Source organism: Manduca sexta, chromosome 17 (genome assembly GCF_014839805.1).
Source record: "Manduca sexta isolate Smith_Timp_Sample1 chromosome 17, JHU_Msex_v1.0, whole genome shotgun sequence".
Lineage (NCBI taxonomy): Eukaryota > Metazoa > Arthropoda > Insecta > Lepidoptera > Sphingidae > Manduca > Manduca sexta.
In genome coordinates, this window is record NC_051131.1 from 9,151,403 (window position 1) to 9,178,719 (window position 27,317).

General features: G+C 33.6%; 1 protein-coding gene across 4 annotated transcripts in view; it reads left to right on the forward strand.

Annotated features, from left to right (window-relative positions):
* The window catches only part of LOC115443482 (transcription factor Sp9), a 77,633-nt gene that overhangs the window by 31,156 nt on the left and 19,160 nt on the right, over positions 1-27,317 (forward strand). The window contains exon 2 of one of the 4 annotated variants that reach the window (XM_030168908.2): positions 16,736-16,783. The exons of 1 other annotated variant lie outside the window; for it this stretch is intronic. In XM_030168908.2, coding sequence (XP_030024768.1) covers positions 16,736-16,783 — 48 coding nt within the window. Of the gene's footprint in view, positions 1-12,384; positions 12,606-16,735; positions 16,784-23,427; positions 23,620-27,317 lie in introns of those variants that run through there. 2 more of the 4 variants (XM_030168913.2, XM_030168912.2) reach the window with 2 other exon arrangements.

Sequence of the window (27,317 nt, forward strand, 5' to 3'; positions counted from 1 at the left end):
CATTATATTGATTCTTATTTATTATTCTATTTGATTTTATACCGTCAAGTATATTTACATTTATTTTTATATCGTTTTGTTTATCATTTCGGAATCGAAACATTGGTTTGAGACATTAATTCGACTAGTATATACCTAGTTGAATATTTAAAACAATAACTATAAAGACTTTTCTTAGAACAACTCTGGGCTGATATATTGACTCTTTGATCCGAAACATATAAGAGACCCATATCTGAGCCCTACTCTAGTAATGTGTTATTACGAAATAAAAAGTTTAGTATGTTTCGTAAGAAAATCGTACCAGTACAAAGTTAAAGTTGTACTGTTTTTTTTTTGTAAACACATATTTATTTTTTAAATGAATATATTGTGGTGTGTTTTAATCCGTTTTTAATCTTTTGCGTCCCCTTAAATAACCAAGTAGTAGATAAATATACTACCTAACATAACAATTATTATGCTAACTACAAAACAAGTCGATTCCGTGTTAGCACATATAGGGTATGTTCCAAGTTCCAAGTGTAAGTTATTCATACGTTAAAACACAGCGTTATGTACGAGTAAATACCAACACAGCACGTGCAGAGGAAAAATTCTCGGTCGTCGCCCACGCTCTAAACATTGTATGCAAATTGCGGGTCGCAGGTCGCCGTCGCCATCGGCGCTGGGCCGCACTAGCGTACCACTTTTTGTGATTTTATTGGTTCACTCACGTGTTATTTTTGATGAAAGTGCGGCACATATCTCTGTTGTAACAGTAATCGTTGCCGATGGACGCTTGAAACAAGATTCGTTTCTGAGATATTTATAAATTGGTGCTTATTCATGTGTAGTAGGAATCATTTTCCTTTTTTCCTTTTATAATGTTTTTATTCAAAAGAATTGTGTTCAAATGTCTTATATATAAATATATTTTAGATAATTCGGTATATATCATTTTCGATCGTTCCTTACGATTTGATTAATTCGACTACTATTATAAATAGTACTACACAATATATATAGTACATAAGATAATAAATTTTGGTAATTAATCATTCAATAATTTATTCCGAAAAGAGATAGCAATGTCACTACCAACTAGATTCAAGGATAGTCGCTAAAATGTAAATATATATTAAATTAAAAACCATTTTAAATATTATGAACCTGTTGCCGGTTCATTTTAATATGAATTTACATTATTACAATTAACTTTTAATGGGTTTAAAATGTATAGATAAACTTGAATTTTCAAACGAATCCGCGTAAAAAAAGATAATTTCATCTAAAGTAAAAAAAATATGAGACTATTCTGCCCTTACACGCACCACTACAACTTCTGTAAGCCAGGATCGGCCGTGGCACGCCGCGCCGCGCCGTAGCGGTCGTATCGCTTTGCCCGATCCGGGATTCGAACCCAGGACCTCAGAGCGCTGCCGTACCTCGCATGCAGTACAACTATGCCACTAAGGCAGTCAGAAGAAAGATAAAAAATATCTCAATAATGTACACTTTAAAAAACTGTTTAACTTTCAATATTTTATGACTGAACTCTTGCTTATATCATTTAACATCCAAACAAGTACGTTATAGTGTATCGTACAGTGATACTGTGGCAGAACATGAATGAACATTCTGTCGAGTCATGACGGGGATGGTATTGTGAGTCGAAATCATGAACTACAACACGGCACTGCGTCACTCACGACACAACACTAATTGTGAATGAATGAGGGTCAGAGATCGACAACTCGGTGTCTAATATTACCGTCAATAGCGTGTTTAGATGTAGTTTTATGTTGGTTGACAAGTGACAACGTGTGTTGGTTAAGAATGCGATATGGCTTTGACGTACAAACTTTTAGTTTACCGGGGGAGAGATTTTCTCTTGATATTTTCTATCTCAAAACAAATGTTAAATAGATAAATACATTCCGTGGAAGGAAGAAAGTACATTTACCCTATATATTCAGAATAGCAAAGGCATTATTGAATCGTTAGCCTTTTGATTTCCTTCAGGGGGAGACAGATTTTTCTTGAATGTTATTGAATCTAGTATATTTTTCTACACTTTGTAGCTAATATTTAGTATTATTTTACATTTGTTACCGTATTTCTTTCCCAATATGACCAAATTTCCACAATGGATATATGGGGGTAACATCACAACTGGCAACAAATAGCCTGCAGGCATCATTGTAATAGTACACTACTAAGAATTTAAACTGACTATAATGTTGAATGCTAAAATGAAGGTGTTTTACCAAATTAACTTTTTCTTCTGCATCTTCTATAACTAATATGGGATATTTTACAACCATAAACAAAAATAACGAGTAATTTTTTATAATTTTTTTATGTTTACGCAAATGTTGGCCATCGAAATGAAACTAGTTTTAATCATTGCGGTTTTTTAATTTTTAATTTTCTCCCGACATTTCAAACACTTTACAGGAAGAAAACGACATTTTATGGTTTGCTATAAAGATTAATAGAATGTAATACCTCTATTATTCATTACCACCACCATTTATTACCACAGCTGGGCTCAAGTCTCCTCTAATATTAAGGACTGTTGCAGAGATAACTGTCTAAACGTGTCTTCAGCCCTTATACCAACAAGCACCTCCTCCGCTTGTTTTATAAAAAGCAATGAAAATATTTTATTAATATCATACAAAGTAGAATCGTCCGATCTAAATTATTTAAATAAGAGACTCAATTACGAGTCTCTGTCCATAGATTTCGCCCGCAGATAGAGCCCTCATGTAATTATCTTTAAAAACTTTTTTCTTCAATGTCCTGTCTGCAAGGTGAGGATGTTTTTGACGTGTTAGCGGTTACTTCGAACGGGGGAGTTATTATTGTTTATAATAACTATAAAATTGACGTTAAGTAGATGCTTTGTTGCAGACATTAGGATATTTTTATATGAATTGTAAAATTTTTGTCAATCTTTTAACATAGCCTAGCGGCGATAGCCTAGTTGGGTGTGGAACGGACTGCCGAGACAAATGTCCGCAGGTTCAAATCCCAAGGGCACACACCTCTGACTTTTCTAATATCATGTGTGTATTCTTTGTGAATTTATCGTTCGCTTTAACGGCGAAGGAAAACATCGTGAGGAAACCTGCACATCTGAGAAGTTCTCTGTAGGAATTTCGAAGGTGTGTGTGTGTGTGTGAAGTCTACCAATCCGCACTAGGCCAGCGTGGTGGACTAAGGCCTAATCCCTCTCAGTAGTAGAGGAGGCCAGTGCTCAGCAGTGGGCAAGTATATAATACAGGGCTGATATTATTATATATTTTAACAATACACTGGCTAACTATACATGTGCTATATTAAATTTTACTTATGTTAGGATCAGGAGATTTAAAATTATCATGTTGATAAAAATTAAAAAAAAACAATAATTAAGGTTTCCCGTTTATTAATCTTTCGGAATTTTTGGATTATTTTACTGATAAAGACATACGATTACGTTATACTAGCTTTTGATTGCGGCTTCGCCCGCGTGAAGGACTTTTCCGGGATAAAAGTCCCGCTATATATGTTCCTGGGATAAAGCCTATAACCTTCTCAGGGTCATAAACTATCTCCATACCAAATTTCATAGAAATCCGTTCAGTAGATTTTGTGAAAATCGATAACATACAGATAGACAGAAATGGGAACTTTGTTTTAACAAACCGACTTTGAGTTGGACAATTTTAAAACAATTGCTCTAAATATAAGAAACGCGTTATTTCTCGCAAATATAGCATATATAACCATAACCCACATGCGTTGATACGCGTGGCAACAGTGAGCTAATCCTCGAAATATAAGCCAAGATAGAACAATATACCCGCGGACGAGGCCAGGACGCGTCCAGAATTTACTGTCCATAATTACAGGGTTGCGTCAGTTAATTGCAGGCGGCCGCTCGAACCGCCGTGAGTCGTTGGCTTTTTTGACCAAATAAAAAAAATACTAATATTCATAATAAATAATGAACTTTCCGTTCTCAGGACTTTCGAGAGATCACGGTTAGATCCTCATTCGATTAATATTTGAGGGTTAATCGAGTTACACTGGCTCGAATGTATGGGTTACATTTTCTTAAATAAACATCATGGCAGTTATTGATACAACTTTTCAATGTTGAGACTGAAAATAATTATAATAATTAATTACAACGATTGTATTTTTTATTAAGGAATTGTATTAATAAACTCAATTTTACATTCGTGAGTATGTTACTAAAATATTGCATTTGCGGTTCGATGCATCAGTTTCTTTCTTTACAGGGCAATAGTTTAAACACATTGTCATACTTCATGTCATGACTCATAACGCATTGTTATGATGATAATAGGGATTATCATAAAGTGAAGCAGACGTCCAAAGAGTAAAATCCAATGGCAACATCGATTTTATAATCCTGAGTGTGTGTACGTACGTTTATTTTTAGTAAATATATCATAATTTAGGGAACGAGGCAAAAACAGGCTCACCTCGTTGCATGTTCCTCGCTGTTGCTCCAGGCTCTCCTTATAATTGCAGGGTTTCACCCAAAAGCCCTCAATTATAAAATAATAGCAGATGTGGATCATAGTAATAACAATTATTATCACGCTCGGCCAGTATCATTATCGTTGAAATATGGCCGATGCGGTACTTGGTATGCAAACTTAGGAATTTCGCCATGTTCGCCGGTGATCAATTGAATCCAGTTGATATTGGGGGTTGGTAGTTGATTATCTTGCGTTTGAGTAATATTGGTATAAAATACTTATATTTCACAACTTGGTTTGTACTAAGCTGCCATGGTATGTCGGATAACACCTGTCCAAACTTTTTTTACTTATAGCTTATAATTTAATAGACAAAAATAAAATGTTGCGGATACGCTATATAATTTAGTATAATCGCTTTTAATTATCATAGTTAGCGTCCAAATCGTGTGAATAGCAAAATGGCAGAGTGTGAATATTAAAAAGGTAATGTTTTGGTCGTATAACGTAATAGATTAATGCGGAACATTGTGGTACACGGCTCGCTCGCCGTTGATAATTATATGTTGAAAACGGCTGAATATTTGACCGCGCATAATAATGTAAACTTGTAATGCGGCGATTATTCAAATTCTCGAATAAGTGGACGGTTCCGCCTCTTTGCAGTCGCAATCTCAATAAAGACTTCCTAGATGCACTACAAACGTATTTTTATGAAATATAGTCGGCCACATGTAAGTTTAATTAAAGATAACGTTTATTTAAACTTAATCTCTGGAGAGATGAATGGTGAGATGAGATTCGTGTCGTATGAACCGGTGCAAAGGCTCATTTTAATGTAATTGCTTTTTGATGCTCGCCATAAACTTTATTTGTTTGCTTTGCACGATCTGGAGGTTTAATCGTGAATATAATTTAAAAACTAATATAAATCTTTCTTTGTATTAGTGCAAGCGGAGCTACGTAAGCCTAGGTATAATTTATAACATGTTGTTAATACTAGTTAATATATCTTAACGCTTATTAGGTGTGTGAACCTCTATCATGCATACTGTTGCTCTTTTACATTTAATGTTAGAATGTAAATGTGTATTTCTCTAATATACGGTATGTAAAGTTAATCGTTGCACCTATTTAGGAGGGTATTCAATGTTCGTTAATTAACAAATATATATAAAGTATATGACCTTATTTTTGCGGATTTTTTTTAGCACCTAGACTATTTTTACCTAAGAAAAGTTTGAAGTATGAAAGGAGAACCGATAACTTTTTCACATCTTTTTTGAGTGCTACATCACCTAGCTTTGTCATATAATTTTTACATTGACACAAAAATATATTACAGAGTAGTAGGCCTAGAACTTATAAGTACCTAAGTTTAAAATTAAAAATTATGGGTACTATTTAAATAAAAGGGAAACCACTAGCACCGCCCGCGCAAAAGATTTGAGTTCTACAGAATAAATAAAATGTATATGCTAATGTATGACATTATCTATTTTTCTCCAAATCCATTAGGAAGATTATATTTTTGTTTCTAACATGAAGTGAAATGACATGATTTATTTGAAGCCGTAAAATGTTATACATTATTTAGATTCCAGAACAAACATCTAAATAAGCAAACGTCTTTACAAAGTTTAGATAGTATTAGGATACCTATTGCAATCCACAACGCTTGCAAATAAAACCGATGTTACCTAGTAACTATTCATAAATTTTATTCATAATGAAATATTATTACATATTTTTTTACACTTGGCTTAGTCGAAACGATTCATGAAGTAAGACACAATTCCTTCAACATTACTCTAGTAACGTTCCACAGTAGAAGCCCATCAACTCGTCCGCCATTACATCGGCAGCTCTGGTGATTAATCATCGTTGCTCTACTGGATAATTCGGCGGTTGATTTAGTGAAAAACAACATGTTATTACAGGATAAATCTCTATCTAGAAAAGCTAAGAAGGCCTAAGCGCTTCTCTGATTTATTGCCCCGCGGCCATCGACGAGTATCCGCTTGATTTGTGATTCCAACAGAACTTTGTTTCTCATCTTTAGTTGAATTTTAATTAATGACCACAAAATTGTATGGTCTCGTGTGTAATTATGGAGGAACGCCATTGATTATTGCTTTTAATATATCGCTATTTTTGTTTATCTGTAGATTAATCTTAGAAACAATACTGTTTTTTGAGAATAAACATTAAAAGAATGCATCGGAATAGAAGTATATACATGTATAAGCCTGTTTTTGTGATTCGAGATTAGCTTTTATGGATAAAATCTATTTATATATGTAACCTGGATAGTATGTTCAAAATCTGGCCCACACAAAAAATATTGGACATTATGGAAGAGACATAATGTAGAATTCATTTGCATATTTACTATTTGCAAAAACACATTTCGCAAATCGTAATCAAATTCGAACATACTATTTTCACTACAGCTGAACCCAAAAATTGCACCGCTAACGACGGCGTGTAACAAACGTTCAAATTTCATTGGAAACCTATGTAGGTGTCTGTTTGCGCGTGAAATTCATAATAAATCCAGCGAGGTCCAGTTTACCCTTTGGTATCGGCGCGGTAATGCTCGCGCGAAGATAATATCTTGATTTATTGCGGCTATCGACCGCGCCCCCTGCCCCGTTTTCCGTTCACTTCACCCCCGCAACTCACCTGGTCACATACGGCCACTTTGTCCCTTCTACGAAATGGTGGTAAAATCCGTCCAGCAAAGCGTAAATTTCCTTTTTAAAGAGAATTGTTGTTACTTGTCAACGTGATAAAAAATATGGATCAACAAATCGATTCAATGTTTAATGTTCGTGAAAATTCATATTAATAAAGGATTTGTGGTAGTATGTATTTAAAGAGGATAGGCCTATATAACTATAAACCAATTGTCTCACAGTAACTAAATTCCAATCATTCCATATATAATACATATTTCATTTAAGAACAAAACAACTATAATGTTTAATATTAATAAACCTATCGTTGGCCCATCTTAGGCATTTAGAGGCGTTTTCCTTTGCGGGAAATTAATGAAGTCTTTCGCGGAGTTTCGCGTTTTAATAGCGGCTATTAATTTTATCTCAACAACGGAGCATGGCGCGGCAGCGAGTCTCTCTAAAAGCATCTTTCTACACTTGAAATGTGCATTTTGATTTCATTAAATATCCGCTCATCTTTTATTAACTATTGTTATGTAAGTTGTACATTAACTTGCGTCGCATTTAAATTATAGACAATTTCGATCAGTATTTTGTTTAGTTCTGCAACAGATTTTAATCAATGTATTATGTGTATTGTGGTGTTTGTATTCCTTATTATGATTTTATGATACGAGTTCATAAAACCGTAATTTAATTAATAATATTATTTTATCTAAAGCGAAGTAATAATTAAAATACTTTGTTCCTCCATATTTCACGGAGGAATAATTTCATTAGGTTTATTTTTAAATGGTTATTATTTCTTTATAGGCCGCAGTTAACTCTCTTTATAATTGGAAAATTTATCTCGTGCAATGTTTCGTATCGCATTCCTTTATGACGTGCGGCTTATACGGTAATCGGTGCTTTGTCAATGTCCAGATAAGACTTCGATAGTCGAACACTAAGAACTCGTACATGCATTATGAAGTGAACAAAAGAAAGTATATCATCCGTTCAACAATACGATGATGGCCGGACAGTAAACCAATTTACGAACCCTTTTCGACTGAATGCTGAATCTTAAGTTTCGAATGAGTATTCAATAAAACATTGTCGATCATAAAGCGCGAACCGGCGCGGCGCAACGACTGGCGTCCATCACAAAAACGCCAAGTAGAAGCTTCGACAAGCTCACAAAAGCTCGTAAAAGCTCTCGACTATTATGTAGTTATTGTTACAGGGTGGAAACACCATTATTACACGGGTTGGCTGGTTTATTTTGTTGCGGCACGTCCGTGCGTCGGCGCTGTCGGAGCACCGCGGCCGCAGGACTCGCCTCCGTCCACGCTACACGCGGGCTGCGGCACACGAGTGCTTGCGATTCATGTACATGAGCACATGCATTCAACGCGCACTTTTGCTGTAATTTATTTCTCACATTTCGGTGAAATGTGCAAACAGTTCCTGCACGATGGAAATGATGCTTCCGTTTTACATTTTATGTGACCTTTTTGTTAGAGCTATGTTTCGGAATATTTTATGGTTAGCTTGGTATTTTACACTCATATTTATCGTGTATACGTACATGTATGGACATCATAATTGTTTTCTTACTGTTTGATTTTATCTGTGCGTACTGTTATTAATCTATTTCTAACCGTCTGAATAATTAATTTTAGATAACAACTATCTGATATCTAATCTATTAAGTTTTAATTAAATTACAAATATTATACGACTTTTTACATTATAATACCATTTTTAATTTCTTAGTCCACAACGCAATATTAAAAAATGGACCTTATATTATACTCCTAGAGTAAAGAGTAATGAGGCTATAAAATGTATTAACTATTATGAGATAATGAGTTATAAATTATATTTGACGACTGACTATAATCTGAGATCATTGAATTTGAAGCGATATTTGAAAATAGTAACAAAAATGGTTATCTACATGGGAACATTTCGCTACAATAAACTCATGTTCAATAACATTTCAAAACACAATTCGCTCATCACGTTTAATCCTATTATATTCATAAACATTGTCGAGTGTAGACATCTGAATATCACGTCAAGTGAACATCTCTAAGGCTTCGGAATAGGGTCACTTCATTGTTTGTTAACACTTGTGCGCGTACATTTCAACGGAAACATACCTTTATTCCGGGATTAAGAGAGATTTTGCATAGGAAGCTGTCGTCCAATGTCATATTAGACGTTTCTATTGAACGGATTCATGAATGGAAGTAAGCTGACTACGTCAACAATACCTCATATTTGAATTGAAAAATCGGATGCCATGTTCGACGATATTTGAATGTATCGACCTTTCTGGTTGCTCTTTATTTAGATTTGTGTATATTATTATTACTAATATGATTTAACGTAATAAAATTTGAGCAACATTACGATACAAACTTAGCAACATAATAAAGGGTAGTTGATTAATATAAGAATATAAATTTATGCCGTGAGACATAGGTGCAAACCATGTTAAAACACGTGTTATAACATGGTTTGCACCTATAATAATTAGTTGTGTCGATGTTAAGGCAAATTCAGGCATGTATGAAAATAATGCGTGTCCGGCTCCCGAAAGTCTCAAAAAAAAAGCGAGTCGTTTATCAATTTCGTTGGATTTTGATGTTTGTATAATTGTTAATATATCAGTCACGTGTTAGTCTATCAACCAATACCGTGTCCAATCAAGTGTAGTGTACTTGTCACATTCAAAATTATAAATTTAGAGTTCGATTTTTAAACATTACTTCAAATTATTTCACAAAGAACAACTTTTGCTTTTTATCTTATAGTTCTATATTCTTTGCTCTATGTATACATTGCTAAGATAGATATAGAGACTGTTACCCGACTCGTGCTGAACGGAAGTTGGTGTACGATTGCAACCGGATACGTTGCACCCCTTTACACTGTCTAACTGTAGTACAATACCGCGCCAGGGGACTGATTGTACGGGTATTTATGTAACACTGCCCTTATTGAACTATAAAAGTATAAATGTAATGTTCAGTTAGGTCACATAATAGCGTTTAAAATAACGGTGCTGTGTTTTGATTTCAAAAATAGTTGAAATAAAAATATACTTCATAGGGCTATCGTTTGCGTACACGTGTATATCATAAATTCTTATTTCTAACTGATTTCTACGTTCTCCTGTTGCCAAGAGGTCGCAAAAATAACTGTTCAATGTTCAACTACGAAAAGAATCGTGTATTTTTGCTATCATCTTTCCTACAATGATACTCCTCTTTATACTTCTAACGTAGCTTTATATTTTCAGTTTATACCCAGATGCTATCAATTTGGTGCTGAGAAATATTTCGCTATGAAACCGACAGTTGCTGAAATTGCTGAAGGAAATGTCAGTGCCAATAGTGTAGTTTGTCTTAGCAACAAATTTACGGCGTCTACGCATCGCCTTGCAGTTTTCCCATTAAAATAACACACTTTATGTGCCGGTGACAACAAAACAAATGTACAAAACATAATAAAAGTGTTTCATTTGTTACAATTTGTAATTCGATCGGCAAATACATTAGGCGTTGGGCGGCACCGAGGGCGGTACTGCCAGATGCGCACGCGACAGCACAATGCGCCAACTTATATACATTTTATTTGTTAATCACAGAAAATAATTATTATAATTTAAATCTCATATTCTAAAATTATTTTCTCATTATAAAAAATCTATGAATTTTAAATATAATGTGATTAAGGTACAAAAATATAATGCAATTAGATAAAATATTATGAACAACAAAGACGATACGTGCAACATAGCTCCCAGCAACCAACGTCTCAATCCATACGAAAACAATATAGCCATTTCTGAAAACATATTTATTATCAATAAATAAAAAGAAAAATAATAGGAAATACAAAAGAAACGTGTTAACAATGTAACAATAGAACAACAGTAAGTCATGAGGCGGAGGTGAACTCCGGCGCAGCGTGCGCACCGAGATTACAATAATTACGCGCGCACGCGCACGCGCGGCACCCACTGTATTCGCACTCTAATCACTATCATTTGCGCATGTTATTCTATATTCAGTACAAAATACTGGCCCTATCCGCAACGACATCTCCGCGAGTTGTAGTGACGTATTTTATATTGGGGACACGTTTTATTTACTTTAATGGTTCTGTCAAATGCAGATTGTATATCACATTAATACGAGGATATAATGTAATTTCTGATTAATTATAAAAAAATATTATTAACTACGAATATAGGTAATAAAAAAAACTACACTTTGTTCCCTAATGTAAATAATACATCTAAAATGGATGCTTACGATTTACAAAATCATTTTATTTACTTGTTACTTTAAAATTTGTTCATCTCAAATATTCGCATTTTATTGTTAGGTTAGAAATTAATAAATTAAAGAAGTTTCAGTAATAGTTTTAAAATGTTAGTAATGTTGATATCACTTTCTAGTTAAACATCTCTTAACCTTTTTAATACGATTCAAATTATCGACAAATCGATATTATTTTTTTCTTAAATCTGTAACAACAGATGTCGGGGTATCACGTAACAATATTTCGCGTGATATCAGTAGTGAACAGAAGTGTATCCTGTCATAGGAGCCACATCCGCTGCGCCTGCACAGATTGGTCGGTAAAAAATGTAAAAATTTTATAATAGTCGACTCGGATAACGATCCAAATGATCTTTATTATAAACCGGATGTATTGATTTTTAATTATATTCGAGGTTAGGAAATTATACTTTCTATTTTGGTACTTTTTGGTGATTTAAATTAGTGTGTTTCTAAATTTAAGTCCCTAATTATATTAAATCACGATATTAAAATAAAAACCTTCAGTTCAACATTAATTGTAAGTAATGCTTATCTTGTTAAAAAAAAGAGGTGTATTCATAAAAACCGTACATAAATCGTTTAGATTATGCAACTAACATCTACAGATGCACACAGTGGATAATCTACGTCATAAAAATTTTATCACCCATATTATTGTTTAAAAAATGTATGATGAAACTGTAGAATGCTTCTCAGTACTGAAACAAATCCAAACAATACAGTTTTCATAGTACTAAGTGCGTTTCAAAGAGCTGGTGGGATACAAGCGGCCGCCCTAGAGCCGCCCTGTAGCTCGCGCCGCCCCGCCGTAAACAAACTGCGGGCAGCGCGGGGCGCCGCGCGCCGCGACCCGACAGAGACGCGCCGTGCGACAGAGACCGCGCTCGCCTCGCGCCGCACTTACAACCCTACAATTAGTTAGCGAGATTCGTTCGCCGCATCGATTCGTTACCAAATAATTGCTCGCATTTCCACGAATTTTCACGCGAGTGTCAAAGTGTTAGTGTTAGACGTATGGACTGATGAACTGCGCGTACTATCAGCACAACGGGGGCTCACACCCCGTGCCTCACAATGTCAATAATAGCTACTTCAACGAGGTAATACCATTATTTAATTAACAATAGTTGCCGAAATTAAAATAACGTTACTATTACAGTAATAAGCTCCATTAGCAAATGAATGGGCTTAGCCATTTTTAATGCAAAAAGGAACGCACTTATAAAAAATGCGAAAATCATTTTTTGTCAGAAATACGCAACATTACAAAAGAGAAAAGAATTAGATCAATTAATAAGCTGGATCGAATGTCGTAAGAAACTATTATTCCGTGCGTTGTTCGGCGAACAAAAGGCGCACGAAAATGAGCCAACAAAGGCACACCTTGGCGCTCCACAATGCCAGAATGGGAATAAAAATATTTAATTGGTGTGATTACGGTGTGATTATGGCGGACAAACACCTCCTGTGGTCCCGTCATGCGTCACGCCGTGGTTATGAAGAACGGTGTAGCGCCGACAATCGCCCGTGTGAACACTTTCTTATTTAGCGTTTCTTGCAATATTCTATTGTGTTTTGTTAATGTGTAACTTATTTACAAATAATCTTATTATTGAACGCAAATGTTGTGATGAAAGGATTTTAAGAGTTACCAATGATATCTTGTTTTTATTACAACTGGATAGTAAATTACAAAACGACGATATTTTATCACATTTCACAGCCTGTGTCATTTTTGTAACGAAACAAGAATAAAAATAGATTTTCGATTATTAAACGGTTGTTATTCTTCTTACGCACCCTAAAGTACTCAAACTAAGACGGTTGGATTGAGCGATGCTATTAAGCCACTTCTTGCTTCAATGTAAGTCACCGTAAAAGCAAGTAAGAACATACATAAGTAAGAAATTCACCCATAAATTCCAATTAAAAAACACAGCTAAGTGATGCACAAAGTATATTCATAACCTTGAGATAATAAATATAATAAGTTTATAGAAAGATGAATTTCTAACATGTTTAACGCATGCGATGATATCTAATAGAACTTAAAGAAAATTTCGTCGGCCGAAGTGGGATAAGATTAGAGAATTAAAAATAATAAAATATATAATATGATAAATTACCGGAATGAATGAATTCCACTCTATGAGAAAATTATTAATCTTCCCAATTTGAAAATATAAAAATAATGCATAAATACGGAATAATGGAAATGATTTTACACTTGTAACACGTGTATTCTTTAAAATATTAAAACTAAAAACTGCATTAAACGACGCTAGTCCTTTCCTCATATCTACATCGCCAAACTCACTCTTTCATTCATCATTCATTCTCTCGTTCATTTATACGCCATCACTCATTCTGTTTGGATACACACAATCCCACATAGATACTCTACTAAAAACAGCATAAAATTTATCTAAAAAGGCGTATCAAAGTTATGCATAAAAGGATGCCCTCGCATAAGTTTTTTATCGGTCATCTCTCGTAAGTAAAAGTAATGTAGAAATGAGATAGACATCAATCTGAAACAAATGTACCTTAATATTAGTCATTGGCCGAACGTGCCTCTATAATTATGATAATGTACAACTAAAATATTTTTTCTACAGTTATATTGAGCCAGTCATCATTATTAAATACAATCCTTTTGTGTCTACCGTGCATTAGAAAGGAGTGGCCACCAGTCGCACGAGTAAACATACGGATTAATTACAATTTTATTATTAGTATATGATAAGTTAATTTCAACTCCATAACTTAGTTATAAAGAACTTTTCTTTGGAAAATTTACTTAATTATGCAATTGAGCGCTATTATGTTCATCGATATGATTAACTTGTTAAGGTTCTGGTACCAAATAAATGTAATATAATATTCCGTTTTATGATTCTTATAAGAATAATGATCGATAGAAATTTTGGAAAGAACAACTGAGGATTTTTTAAAGTTTTAAGTCGGACTGCAGAGACAATAATAATAAATAAATACCAATATAGGTTATTTATCTAACGATGTAGATTTTATATTATATTCATATTATTTTATCTTAAATCGATGAGTGAACAAATGTTTCACTTGATGATGAGTAAGTACGAGGCGATAGATTTCTCGTATGCGCGAATTTGCCAGGATAGATCATCCCTTTATCTATTCGTGATACTATTTACGAAGCACTGTGTGCGATCCTTGTTCCTTATATAGCATATACTGGTAAGGGTTGGGTATTTTAAGGCGTAACGTCTAATGTCTCATGAAGATAACCTTATCAACCTTATACATGTATACCTATGTAAACCATTCTATTTATATAATAATATATTTAATCCATATTTCTGTCGTATAATGGTCTCGTAATGATTCTGTTATTACAAAATAACAGAATCATTACGTAATGGCTCAATGTTATATATTTTGCACAATTTGAACTATAAGTATATATCACATGATACCTTTTTTTTGAATCTTTTATAATCCCGATAGAAAAATAAAATTGGAAGCATAAATAATTAATTTTTAATCAACATGAAAATTTTAAATCTCTTTTCGCAACATAAATAAAAATTAACAAAGGACCTTGCCAAAGTTAGCCAGAACGATGTAATTATCATCAAAAGCGCAGAATATTTGCTATAGAGCTGAATCAAAAAAGTAATCTCAACCATACACCAAGAATATTAGTCGAATCGTGGGTGTATTACTAACATTTAAAGAAATGGTAGAAATGATTATTTTATTAACTGCATCAGCAATGCTGTTAATAATGTAAACAAATCTATGTCCAGAGGCGCTCTATATTACAAAAAAAGTTAAGGTATTTGATCAACATTTACGTCATACTATTTCAATATGTACAATTCGTTTATAACTTTCCAATAGTACACAAACGGCCTATGCTAAATATGCGACAGAAAAATCCCTACATACAGTTCCAAAACAAAACTGTTCAAATTTCAGTAGCGTTACTATCCAGCTGGATAGTAACGCTACTGAAATTGTTTACAGTAACGCTACTGAAATTACCCGCGCCCCAACCCCGACACCTCAGCCTAGCTAGGCTGAGGTGTCGGGGTTGGGGCGCGGGGTGCACACTGTTGGGTCTCGCAATTACGGGGCCCATAATTACAGGGCTGTCTCTCGGCCGGCGCCGAAAGCAGCCTGCCTCGGCTCCAACGAATCCCCTGGCGTAATTAAAAAAGCTCCAAATTAAATTCGCTCGTGTGTACGACCCTGACTTATGATATTAACTTTTTAGAACCTTTCTAATTAGTTTTGTTTTTTCTGTGTTGACTGATGGGAAAATAGGGAACCGCATTAATGTTTTACACGGTGCCGCCGTCTGTTTGTGTTTGCCGCTTTAACGCCAGTTCCGAATGTAATAAACCAATGTGATATTATTATGAAAATGATTTTGAATAACTTAGAGTAATTCGTGATCTTTGTGCAATATACCAAATAAAGAATAGATCCTTTCATACTTAAGAGTTTAAATTATATGTCACCTAAGCATATTTATTATGTAAAGTTAATTTTATTAAGATCTTCTATTGTTATCAATAATTTGAAAGGGCAAATGGCAACCAGTGAGTGACCACGTGACTCCGTTGTGGACCTTTTGGGGAGATTAAACTGAAGACACAGGCTTCGGCTTAAAACAAACTGATGTCAATCGAATTCAGACAATCTCAAGTCAATAAATCAATCAAGGTTCAGGAAATGATGTCCTTTCTCAATTATAAAATGATATTGCATATTTTGACTGACGTATTATAGAATTTAAAACCTGTTTCTAATTTTTATTTACAAGTGAATTATAAGATAAGCTGAATAATTAGAAAACTATGTATTACAATATAATTATATCTTGTTTTTAATAATAATGGTTATCGTTACACGTCTAATGGTCTGTGTTTATTAATTAAAAGGATTATTTTATATTCTAAATAACGGTTGAAGACCAAATTATATACATTTTATACGAGGTAGGTACTAAATGTTTTAAATAGACTTCTACTAGCATAATAAAATACATGAATACATTGAAAGTTAATGTCTCTATCTTCTAAAGCAGTGTAGTAACTTTAAAGTCATTCTATCGGTCACAAATGACTCTGCTGTACAAAATACAGTATGATAATGTTTTCCTATACTAAATTTACGATCAACTTGCCAAGGTAATGGCGAAAGTTAGCTACGTTATGTAAATAATGTTTTTATTTTTCAGGTTAGTATCGACTCTGTGTCCGCGGATCACAAGGACATGAAGATTTTAGTAAGTACTGTCCTTTTATTATATATATTTACTTATACGATACATATTATTATCGTTATTTCCCACTTAATACATCTTCAAATTGTACAGTTCATTTAAAATGCTCTGTATTAATCAAATAAGAGCGAATTACTATGATTTCGACTTTATGAAACTTTTCAATCAGATACTATCCGCAAAACGAGTTATTAAAAATATTCTTCGCTTAAAAATACTTCTTTAGAAGAAATGATATGACACGAACAAAGCTTTTGTATATGTGCTTATATTCTCCAAGTTATATGCTTATATTATTATTGCTGCAATAATAAAACCATAAATCTATGTATGTTTATTATACATAAATATCTATTATAATATCAAGTATAAACAATGTAATGAAAATATAGTCACAGTATAAATGTATGCAACAATGAATAAATAGTGAAGCATTTACTATACAAAGTATTAGTGCCCAGAGGCGTGCGACGACTGCTCGCGACTGCGCATTGTGCACGACCACTCGACATTCATCGATAGCCTTTTCAATTGAACATTCTTAAAATGCCGGCTTCTATTGAAGATTTTACTAAACAAACATACCACAATGGTGCTGAGAAACACAAATAAACACTCGCGTTTAATGCAATTTGCGGAACGTTGAGTAAGTATTTAAAATGCTTGCTAATATTGCTGGTGCATCCCCTTGTCTTTAGATTGGTCAGTATTTGAGAATGAATAAGATATTTCTTTAGCCAAATTAAATTAGATTGGGTTAGAGATATATAGATATGGATTGCAATAATATGATAGTTACATATTTCGAAATTTAAATTTTCCATTGAGATATAATAGGTTATATATAATATAATAGGTTATCGGCCAGCTTTACCAACGTAAAGCTGGCCGATAACCTATTATTCTAATAGAATATTTTATAATCTCAGTTTCACTGTCTTGAGCTGAAAATGAATACATAAGTACATTATGAATTATTAATTAAATGAAATCATTTGATATATAAAAATATTTACAACGTGTGTTAAGAATTATACATTGATCTGTAATCTTATTTGCATTAATTGTTTTATTATAAATGTAACATTTTATTACATTTATAATAAAACAAATGGGTTGGTTCCATCACGTGACTCGAAGCACGCGCACGCGCATCGACGTCGGAGCGCCTTCATCCCGTGTCGAATGCATTACTCGTGGCTCTCAACGCTCGCACAATGCCTATTTCACAGTGTCCATCGATCGACGACAAATCAAAATAAATTACTGATTTCGTCATTGGACATTTCGATATAATTTCCCGACCTGGTACCGGAAAATCGTAATGCCACAGGCGTCGTAGGAATGGCCGCTCTGATATCATTAAGCAATTACGTGTAATGAATTAGAATTATCTATGCGCAATTTATTGACCGCAATGGACATACAATATTAAATTAATAAATAACCCCAAGGGACTGTATTGCTTATGCATACTTTTGTCATAAAGTTTCACATTCGTTGTTACAATTTTTTATTAATTCAAAAGCTTGCTTATATTTTTCAACAAAATCATTTTTATATGCCTATATATATTAGTATTGTGATATAAATTGGAAATACAATTGTGCATGTACTTAGACAATATTACGTATGATTGATTTAAGTAACTAACAACAGCTATTAACATATATGTATAAACTAGACGTCTCTGTGGTTAACAGCAACTGCTAGACATTCCTTTAACAGTACAGTAATGGGTTTAAAATTTCAAAATCAAATTATAAATTTAAATAATAAACACACATAAAAACCAACAAATAAACATTAGGATTTTAAAATTATTTTAAAGCTATCATTTGAAATTGACGCTTATTTTACGTACATTGTAAACTTTGTGTACAAGCCACATCGGTTATTGGTATCCGAATAAGCATTATATAACATTGTCAACGATATAAACGATTGTTATTTGTACATTAAAGTTGTCAAACACAACTAACGTTGGGCGGAAGGTATAATTTACACTTTACACATAATTTTGCCTTTATACTTCGGCCATTGTTTACCTTGTAGCAAGAACTTTGCGCGGGACAATGACAGCCTGTCATTTCTTTGAGTCCAACTTTCAGTAATTAGAAAGTATAGGCCATAATTAAAGTCATTGTTTGTAAACGTATCAATATGGTTGCGATGATACAGTAAAGACACCAATTTATTTTGAATAAAGTATGTAATGTTTTCTCTTTCAGCAATATAATGAATTTAATCCGTCATATCTAAGCGCTTCCTGATTGCCGATTTTTATTTGATTTTAGTACGAAATATTTGGTTTATATTTACACTTTAAAGGATTACATATTTTTAATTAAATACTTTGTGTGAATAGATAAAACTTAGTCTTAATCTGTTATGGTTTCTGCAATCTATGAATTATTTACTAAAAGTATTATTGGACTCTCTAGTACCCATATCTTTTATGTGTATTATGCCTCACTCATAATAAGCTCTAAGCTAATTTACAATTAATGTTATTCTCTTACCGTCCAGCTTGCAATCGATAGCAATAATTTAATATTAAAACATCTGTTATTTGCTATACCCGAAGTTTATCTTCGTTTTAAAATCGTAACGAATCATAGCCAATCGAGATTGATTTGCTGTCATTGAAACTGTACAGACACTAAATGGTCGTGACCGGTGGAGGTCGATGATGCGATCCGGCGACGCTCACTTCCGCCTATTTCCGCCGGTCATACTGCCGACGGTGCCGGTCAAACATAACAGCTGTAGGAAACATCTGAATGGAGGTATACGAAGCTGTTTAGACGTCTTTCATCTGTGTTTTTAACCGATTTCATTTGTACTACAATAACAGTTATATCTGTGTACGATTTTACTTAAGGTAAAGAAATATTATAAATGAGTGATTTTTGACCACCTAAAGTCACACAAAACGATAACGATTTGAAGAAATATACATAAACACGTATAATATGTTGATAAGTTCTAAGTTGTCAGCTTCTTACATAGCTTTCTTTAGTGTAATCTTTTATTATCAAACTAGATATTGCTATAATAGAAAATTAGTTTTCGGCTAAGCATGTCTAATTTTACATATAGTGTCTACTTCTTCATATAGATGTTGTCTCGACCTAATTCCATGAGTCGTGTTTATATTCTTTTGGAGTTAAACATTCTTCCTTATGAGGAAAAACGGACTATGGTCCGTTTTCTTTTATGTCCTTCCCGATTAATTTTAGTATTATTTTAGTTCTAAAATTTAGTTAAAGTTCAAAAAGTTATTTATTATTACTTTACGTAACATTAATTATGGTTTTGATGGTTATCTGCATGTCGAACGATAAATGAATGTCAGTCAGTTAACGGATTTCAATGAATACCCAGTAATGCGAATTGAATATAAAAAGGGACATTAAGCAAATGAATGATTTTCATTCGGCTACGAATGCGCGCCTATAGATCTTCAAAAAATATCGGCTCTCGCGAATTTTTCCGTAATTTGATTTCTTTTGCACACGCCGCCCTCTCATGCTGTAATTTCACATCTCAGCGTGAGTTTCGTGTTCAAATTAAAATGTTTATTGCGTTAAGCGGAGTTCGCACGGTCTCCCATGAGCGGCCCGGAGCATTTTTATTTCGTTATCCTGGACACGCCTATCTCTCACCCCGTCCCCCGCGACCCCGTCCGCGCGTCCGTCCGTCTAACCCTCGGTGAAGGTATACCTCAGTACAATTTCACTATTTTATAAACCTGATGGCACCCCTGTCTAATGTCGCTATAATGCCTGCGACTGTCATTTCCTGTTTCCTATCGTACATGCGATGTTATACTTTATGCCACAGTGTTAAAGCATATTATTAGACAGAGCTATTTGGGAAAAGTTCAACCGTGTTATGCGTGTCATAAAACTATTAGCCGCTTAAGCTATTCTTAAAGCGTCGACGTTCCTTTTAGAATATTTATCGGTGTGCGTAGTCGCGGGGTGCGGAAGGGCGCCATTACATTTTTTTATTTCCCGCAAACTTTTATACTTTTACGACGTTTTTTTACCTGGACCATTACGTGTTATTTGGTCGCGTAGTTTGTAAAGTTTTTTTATGTGATAAGAATTATATTTCATTATCTTTAACACCTTGTTCGGACTCGTCCTTCTTATTAAGTCGATAATGGTTTGCTATCGGATGTTTCTGGGGAAGGGAATGAGAACGTAGCCGACGAATTATTTCTCTATAAGCACCCTTTCAAAAGTAGCGCGTTAATTTCATAAAATAATACCAGATGCTCTTAATCTCTGGCTATATCTTAAGTAGACACGTATTTCACTTTTTTTGTTTAAAACACATTTTGTTTTTTATTTTCTTTATCTTACGGTTTAATATATTTTTCGAAACTCTTGATTTTAAATTGCACGTACTATACAAGTAGTTTATAATTTACAAATTGCAATATTTTCTACTGCAGCGTAAGTAATTAGGTAGAACTACTCTCTATAAATAATATCTAACAAATATTTGATTTTTACAAATAGGAAAGCTTAACATAAGTGGTACGCTTAATATAGATCAGAGACTTCCATAACAGCTCTTACAGTGAACTAGTATGATCTTGAAATAAAACTATTTACGGGTTTTTTCGTGGTTATTTATATTATTATTTTCTCCCGATATTTCCAAGACTGCAGCCTTCATGGTCACGAGTCTGCACTGATAGGTATTTGACTGACAATACTATGATCTTACTATACAACTATGTCAATGATAAGGTAGATATGCCATTAGAACGCGCTATCTGACGACCCACAATTATCTTCATTTGGACATTTACATACACTACGCAGAAATGACAATAATAGCTGTATTTTTTATTCATTTTCGGATAAATAAGACATCTGTTTTACTTGACACGTCAACATTAAGAATGTGTAAGTATGTATAAGTATGCATACTTTATTCTTTGTATGTGTTAAGTTATGACAGATCTATAATGTTTGAATATCATTGGTGGTTGTACTTTCATTATTTTATTTAAAAAGTCATATTATGCAGACATTACTATTAATTACTTCATAGGTTTTATTTAATTGATTTGAATGACGAGACAAGCTTTCCGTTCGCCTGATGATAAGCTATACGACCGACTTTAACCGTAAAATCACCATCCAGCACCTTGAATTACAAAGTATTATTTGGTATTCCACTGCGCTCGCCATCCTGAGACATGAGATGTTATGTCCTATTATGTCCAGTAGTTGCACTGGCTACAAAATCCTTCAAATCAGGACACAACAGTGACTACACATTATTGCTTGGCGGCAGAAATACATTGCGGTAGTATCTACCCAGGCGGACTCTCACATATGAGAGACCTACCACCAGTAAGGTATTAATATTGTGCCTTGTACTAATGCTCGTCAGAGCTCATTTTTTATCTAATCTACAAGCAGAATATAGATAACAGTAAAATGATTAAGTATATGACATGTTAACATTAAAATAAAAGTCGTTTGTTTTTATTTCAGTGATGCATATATTGTAAATGACTTAAATACAAAGGAACTTATTTGAAAAATACAAATACGAGTCTTTACAGAACACAATTGTTTAATAAATTTTTATATTATAAATTGCTATTTTATTATAATATTCAAATATGCGAAAGTATACGTAACTCTACATGTCTGGCTTTCATAGATAAAAAATAAAGCGATTTCGATAAAATTGTACATAGAGAGAGATTAAGATCCGGGGAAGGACGTAGGCCACTTTTTATTCCGGGATAATATATAGATAGCGGGACTTTTATCCCGGAAAAACTTTTTCACACGGATGGAGCGGTTAGTTTAAAATATTTTGAAGATTCGGCCACTTTGTAACTTTTGAATCTTCTTTGTGATATTATGGTCCAATACACAGAAGCTATTTTAAGTCGGGCTTGCAAACAGATGACATAAGTGTAGTAATAGTAAAACAAAAGCAACATGATATGTCAACTATTCAGGAATAATAAACATCACAGAAAAGCTACTTCAGAAACACAAATAAAGACCATCTGTATATTATGTAGTCTAAACAAGCAATATTATGTATTAAAATAAACCAATTAGTCTCAAAAGACAATTAAAGTCAAATAAAATTAATATTAAACTTTAAATATCAAATTTAGAAACTAATGTTACTTATTGACATAAAAAAAGAAAGTTGCAGATCTCGAACTCAAAAAATAAAATAAAAACAGGTTCTCCAAATAAAAAACTAAATTTTTTTTAGCTAAAGTATCCTATAATTCGCTTTTAAATTACTCCAATAAAAGGCTCTCAACATGTTTGTCTCTTTTTGTTATCAATTTCCAAACATAAAAGACACAACAATCGTACAAAAGATATCATCTTAAAACCGTAAACAGTATATATAATAGTCTAATAAAATTTTGAAACAAAAAAGTTTATGCAAATCGAGGGAGCCGAAATAAAATGGAGTCCCGTGGTAGCGCGTGCGATCGATACGCCCGCCTTACGACCTTGCGGGCGGACCGCTACGTGGGCGGGCCGCGGTAAGAGGCTGGGATTGGTTCGGCCCGCCCACTACCAGCCCCCCCGCCGCCCCGCTCGTAACAGACACAAACCCCCCACCGCCCCCTCTGCCCCGTGGCCGCAGTGCAAGGCTGTCGATGCCCGGTGACGGCGCGAGTCGCGACACGCAGCGCCACGAAACATTAGCGATGTGAAGTCGTCTTCGGTGTTTGATTGTTTATGCGCTATGTGTTAGTGTTGTGTTGGACGATGATAACAGATATGTACACGCCGCTCCCGGCGCCGCCTACAAACAACAAGTCCATTGTAAGTTTTTATGTTTCTGTGTCTATTTTGATAATATTGTAGAGAAATAAAAGCGATTTGCTGCTCTATATGGTTCAGTCAATAAACAGAATACCTACTTACTTACGTCATATCATAACGGTTGAATTAAAATCGCCTTTATTGACCACTGGATAAAGTTGAATAGTGCAGTTTGCTTTATACTTATTATATTTGATATTACCGTCATAATAATAAATTGTAGTTAATGAAACATTCTTAATCGACATTATGATCTTCAGAGTCACATAAGATGTTATCTTTAATCACGGATTATTAGGTATGAAATAGAAATGCATGTTTATTGTAGGCAAACATGCATATTTCAGTTTTTATTAACTACCATACCTAATACTTATAAGGCATTAAGTTAGATGAATAAATTGTGCTGTCATCAAAATTAACCTTCGTCACATTAAAATTATAAAATTTGATTATTTTACCAACCAACTATACAATATTGTAATGAAACTATTGTTTCGCCAAATAACTAATAAATTCAATACGCCCAATAGTAATACGATTGCAAGCCGTGTTGCTCTTTTCGCAATTGCAAAACGGCAAACTCTGTAACAATCGACAAAAGTCTACATAACCCCTTTGTAATTGTATAAACGAATTTCGATCATTGTCAAAACTCGCCCAGTCATAATAAACATCGATTGTGTTAGTAATCGATTGCAGTACAAATTTCCGAAAGGAATTCGCATTGTTTCCGCGCAATCAATATTCATACGTCATCTCTGCGGGGTTTATTTGTAAATTGGGGAAATGTGATTGTAATATAACTGTTGTATTGTATAAAAGAATAAAAGCGATGTTCTTTATTAATGTATGAAGGTGTATTCGATATTAAATTTGAAAGATAGATATCTTAAACATCTTATTATTGGATTGTATCGATATTGATCTCTCGCTTTGAGTTACAGCCATAGCGTTATTACCATTGTATCACACGTGTCAGAACATAGAGCTAAGAGAAATTAATAAGAGTAGATTATGATAATGTTTTATCTTTTTTATTTTTATTAGCAACTATTATTGCTTTGTATCAGATAAGTTTACATACAGTATAATATTACTTACATGCTTAGATACTCTTATATCATTATCCGTTGAACCTAAATAAATTTATAAAAAGATTTTGTGTATAAAAAATGGATAGATATTGTATTCGCGCTCGAGTGTATTTTGCCCATAAATCATCAATTTTGATAGTGATTAATCATTTTCACAACCATAACTTTACTATAAAACCCAGTTATTCGGTACAAGTAAATCGTAAAGTATCAACTAGTCTGCACATCGTTCCATACATCACAAACATTATGCGTGTCTAATAGATTTTTTTGGTGATGTCCCATTCACAGCGGGCGCAGCGTGAAGCCCGTCAATGGCCATTGTGGCATTGAGCCGCACCGAGGACCGACGACCGGCGACCGACAAACTTTTATTTGTAATAGTCCTAAATGGTTGTTGTGGGGATTAAGGTGCTTTTTGTATTGTCAACGCGACGAGAACGTTAGTAAATTCACCAAATCCGGAATAATGGATGGCGAAATGGCATTAGCTTAATATCAACAATGACCACTCGAGATCTGTCACTTTTGATAACGTATTGTGTGAGTTTACACGAAGGATTACGCTCAAGTCCTGGCCACTTAGAGTGTGCTGGAGATATTTACAGCAAAAAAGTAAAGAATTTGTTTTGCTCTGAAGTGCCATTAGTCGTGTTGGTCAGACCAGGTTTTTGCGTGTGACAATTTGCTTGATAGAATGTATTAGAGTTATTGATGGAAGTTATTACGGCGCAGCTTTATTGCAATCACTTTAACATAATCCTTATTGGTTTTCTTTACATGATTTTCATTATCCTGGATAATGTAAAGACGATTTATAATTTAGCTGTAACTTTTTCCGTGTGAACCAGTAGCACGTCGTGTGTGATCGATATTATTACAAACTGATATTAGTAGCGGCTTTACCGGCTTCATATTTTAAAAGGAAATTCCTCATTTTTCCGCATTGATAGGATAAGAACTGTACATTATCATCATATAACTAGGAGTCAATTTGTTAACAAATAATTTGAGTATTATATTAAAAAGTACGCATGTAAAGTTAATAGAAACGTTTTGGATAAGTCAGAAATCACTACAATAATATAAACAAAACATCATAATATACAAATCCATAATATGTACCTACTTGAGTACCTAATTACAATTCAAATACGCGAAGTTATATGTATCAACTTAGTATAAAATGTTCCATGATAATTAATGATAACGTATAAGTTTTTATCCCTTTTTTATTATCTACGGGAGGCACAAATTTAGCTATAAATGTTTATAGTTTTATACCGTATTATTTAACGAATTATTTAATAATCATAACAGTACAAGCAGTGTACACATAAACACATGTCGAAATCGCGTCCAAAATAGGTTCTAATTAAAATATTTCCCGCATGAAACAATTAGGGAAGAAATAAACCCGTGTACAGTGGCGACAGCACCCCGTCATAATTCTTTTTTATCGCACCAAGTCGTGTTCAACCCGTTCATTGACAAAAGGTATTTAAATGAAGCTGTCTGAAACAATATTTACTGCGTGCTCGCGACGTTCCAGTCGAACTTTCAGTAAATTATCTGATTCATATGATTGAAGATTTGTTAGAACTGTGTATCAGTGATTCTTGAGGACATTTTTTACATGGAAATATGGTTCATTTTCCTTAGGCTTTGACGCGTAAGGTTATACTTTTCTAAAAAGTGTATAGTTTGACGTAGATTGATTTATTATTTACTAACTTCCGTTAATGTGGGGAATCGGTTATCAGTTTACATTTTAAACAGTTGTGACGGATTTTACTGTTTTAATACAGTATTTTCAAATGTCATTCTGGAACCACATTTCATACTTAATCAGTGATAATCTTGTTTTAAATAATATTATTAATTAACGAAGCAAAATTTTTCACCGCTGGTAATGAGTTATTGTTTCTTAAAACAATTGCACGATTAATTTGTCCTTTTAATTTTTTTAATTGTCTAACAAGAACAAATATTTTAATTGGATTATTTATAATAATTAAATAATTAGCTTTAAAAATAATATGATTACTAAAGCAACTAGAATATACTTTGTTTAATTAATAAAAGAATAAGTACTAAGCCATAAAAACCCGTTTGAAATCCTAAAGATATTCTCTTCGAAATTCCACAGCACAACGAAGCGGGTGACAAATTTAACAATGTTAGGAACGCATAATAGGGACGCGTTCACAAAAAATTAACGAAGTGCAAATCTGTCTGTGTACGTGTTATCGGCGATTTATAGCGCTTTAAATCTTATTGTTTTGTATTTAGACGATTTTGCGCTTGAGTGCTTTACTGCTGTGCCTTATGTTTTTATTGTCATAGATTTTAGTATTTAAATTAATTAGGCATAATATATAGATACCTTATCGAACAAAATGAAATCATTAGGCGAAATGTCCTAATAGCTTGCGGATATTTTGTAAACAGTTGATGTTTCGAAATTGTTTAATTATTTAGAATCTTTACTTCTTAGACTTAATTAAAAATATGCACCCTAATCTAGCTAATTTCTTCCCCCGCGAGTCTTCTTTCAACACAAGAAGCACGTGATGGTTATAATTGATATGTAAGATGAAT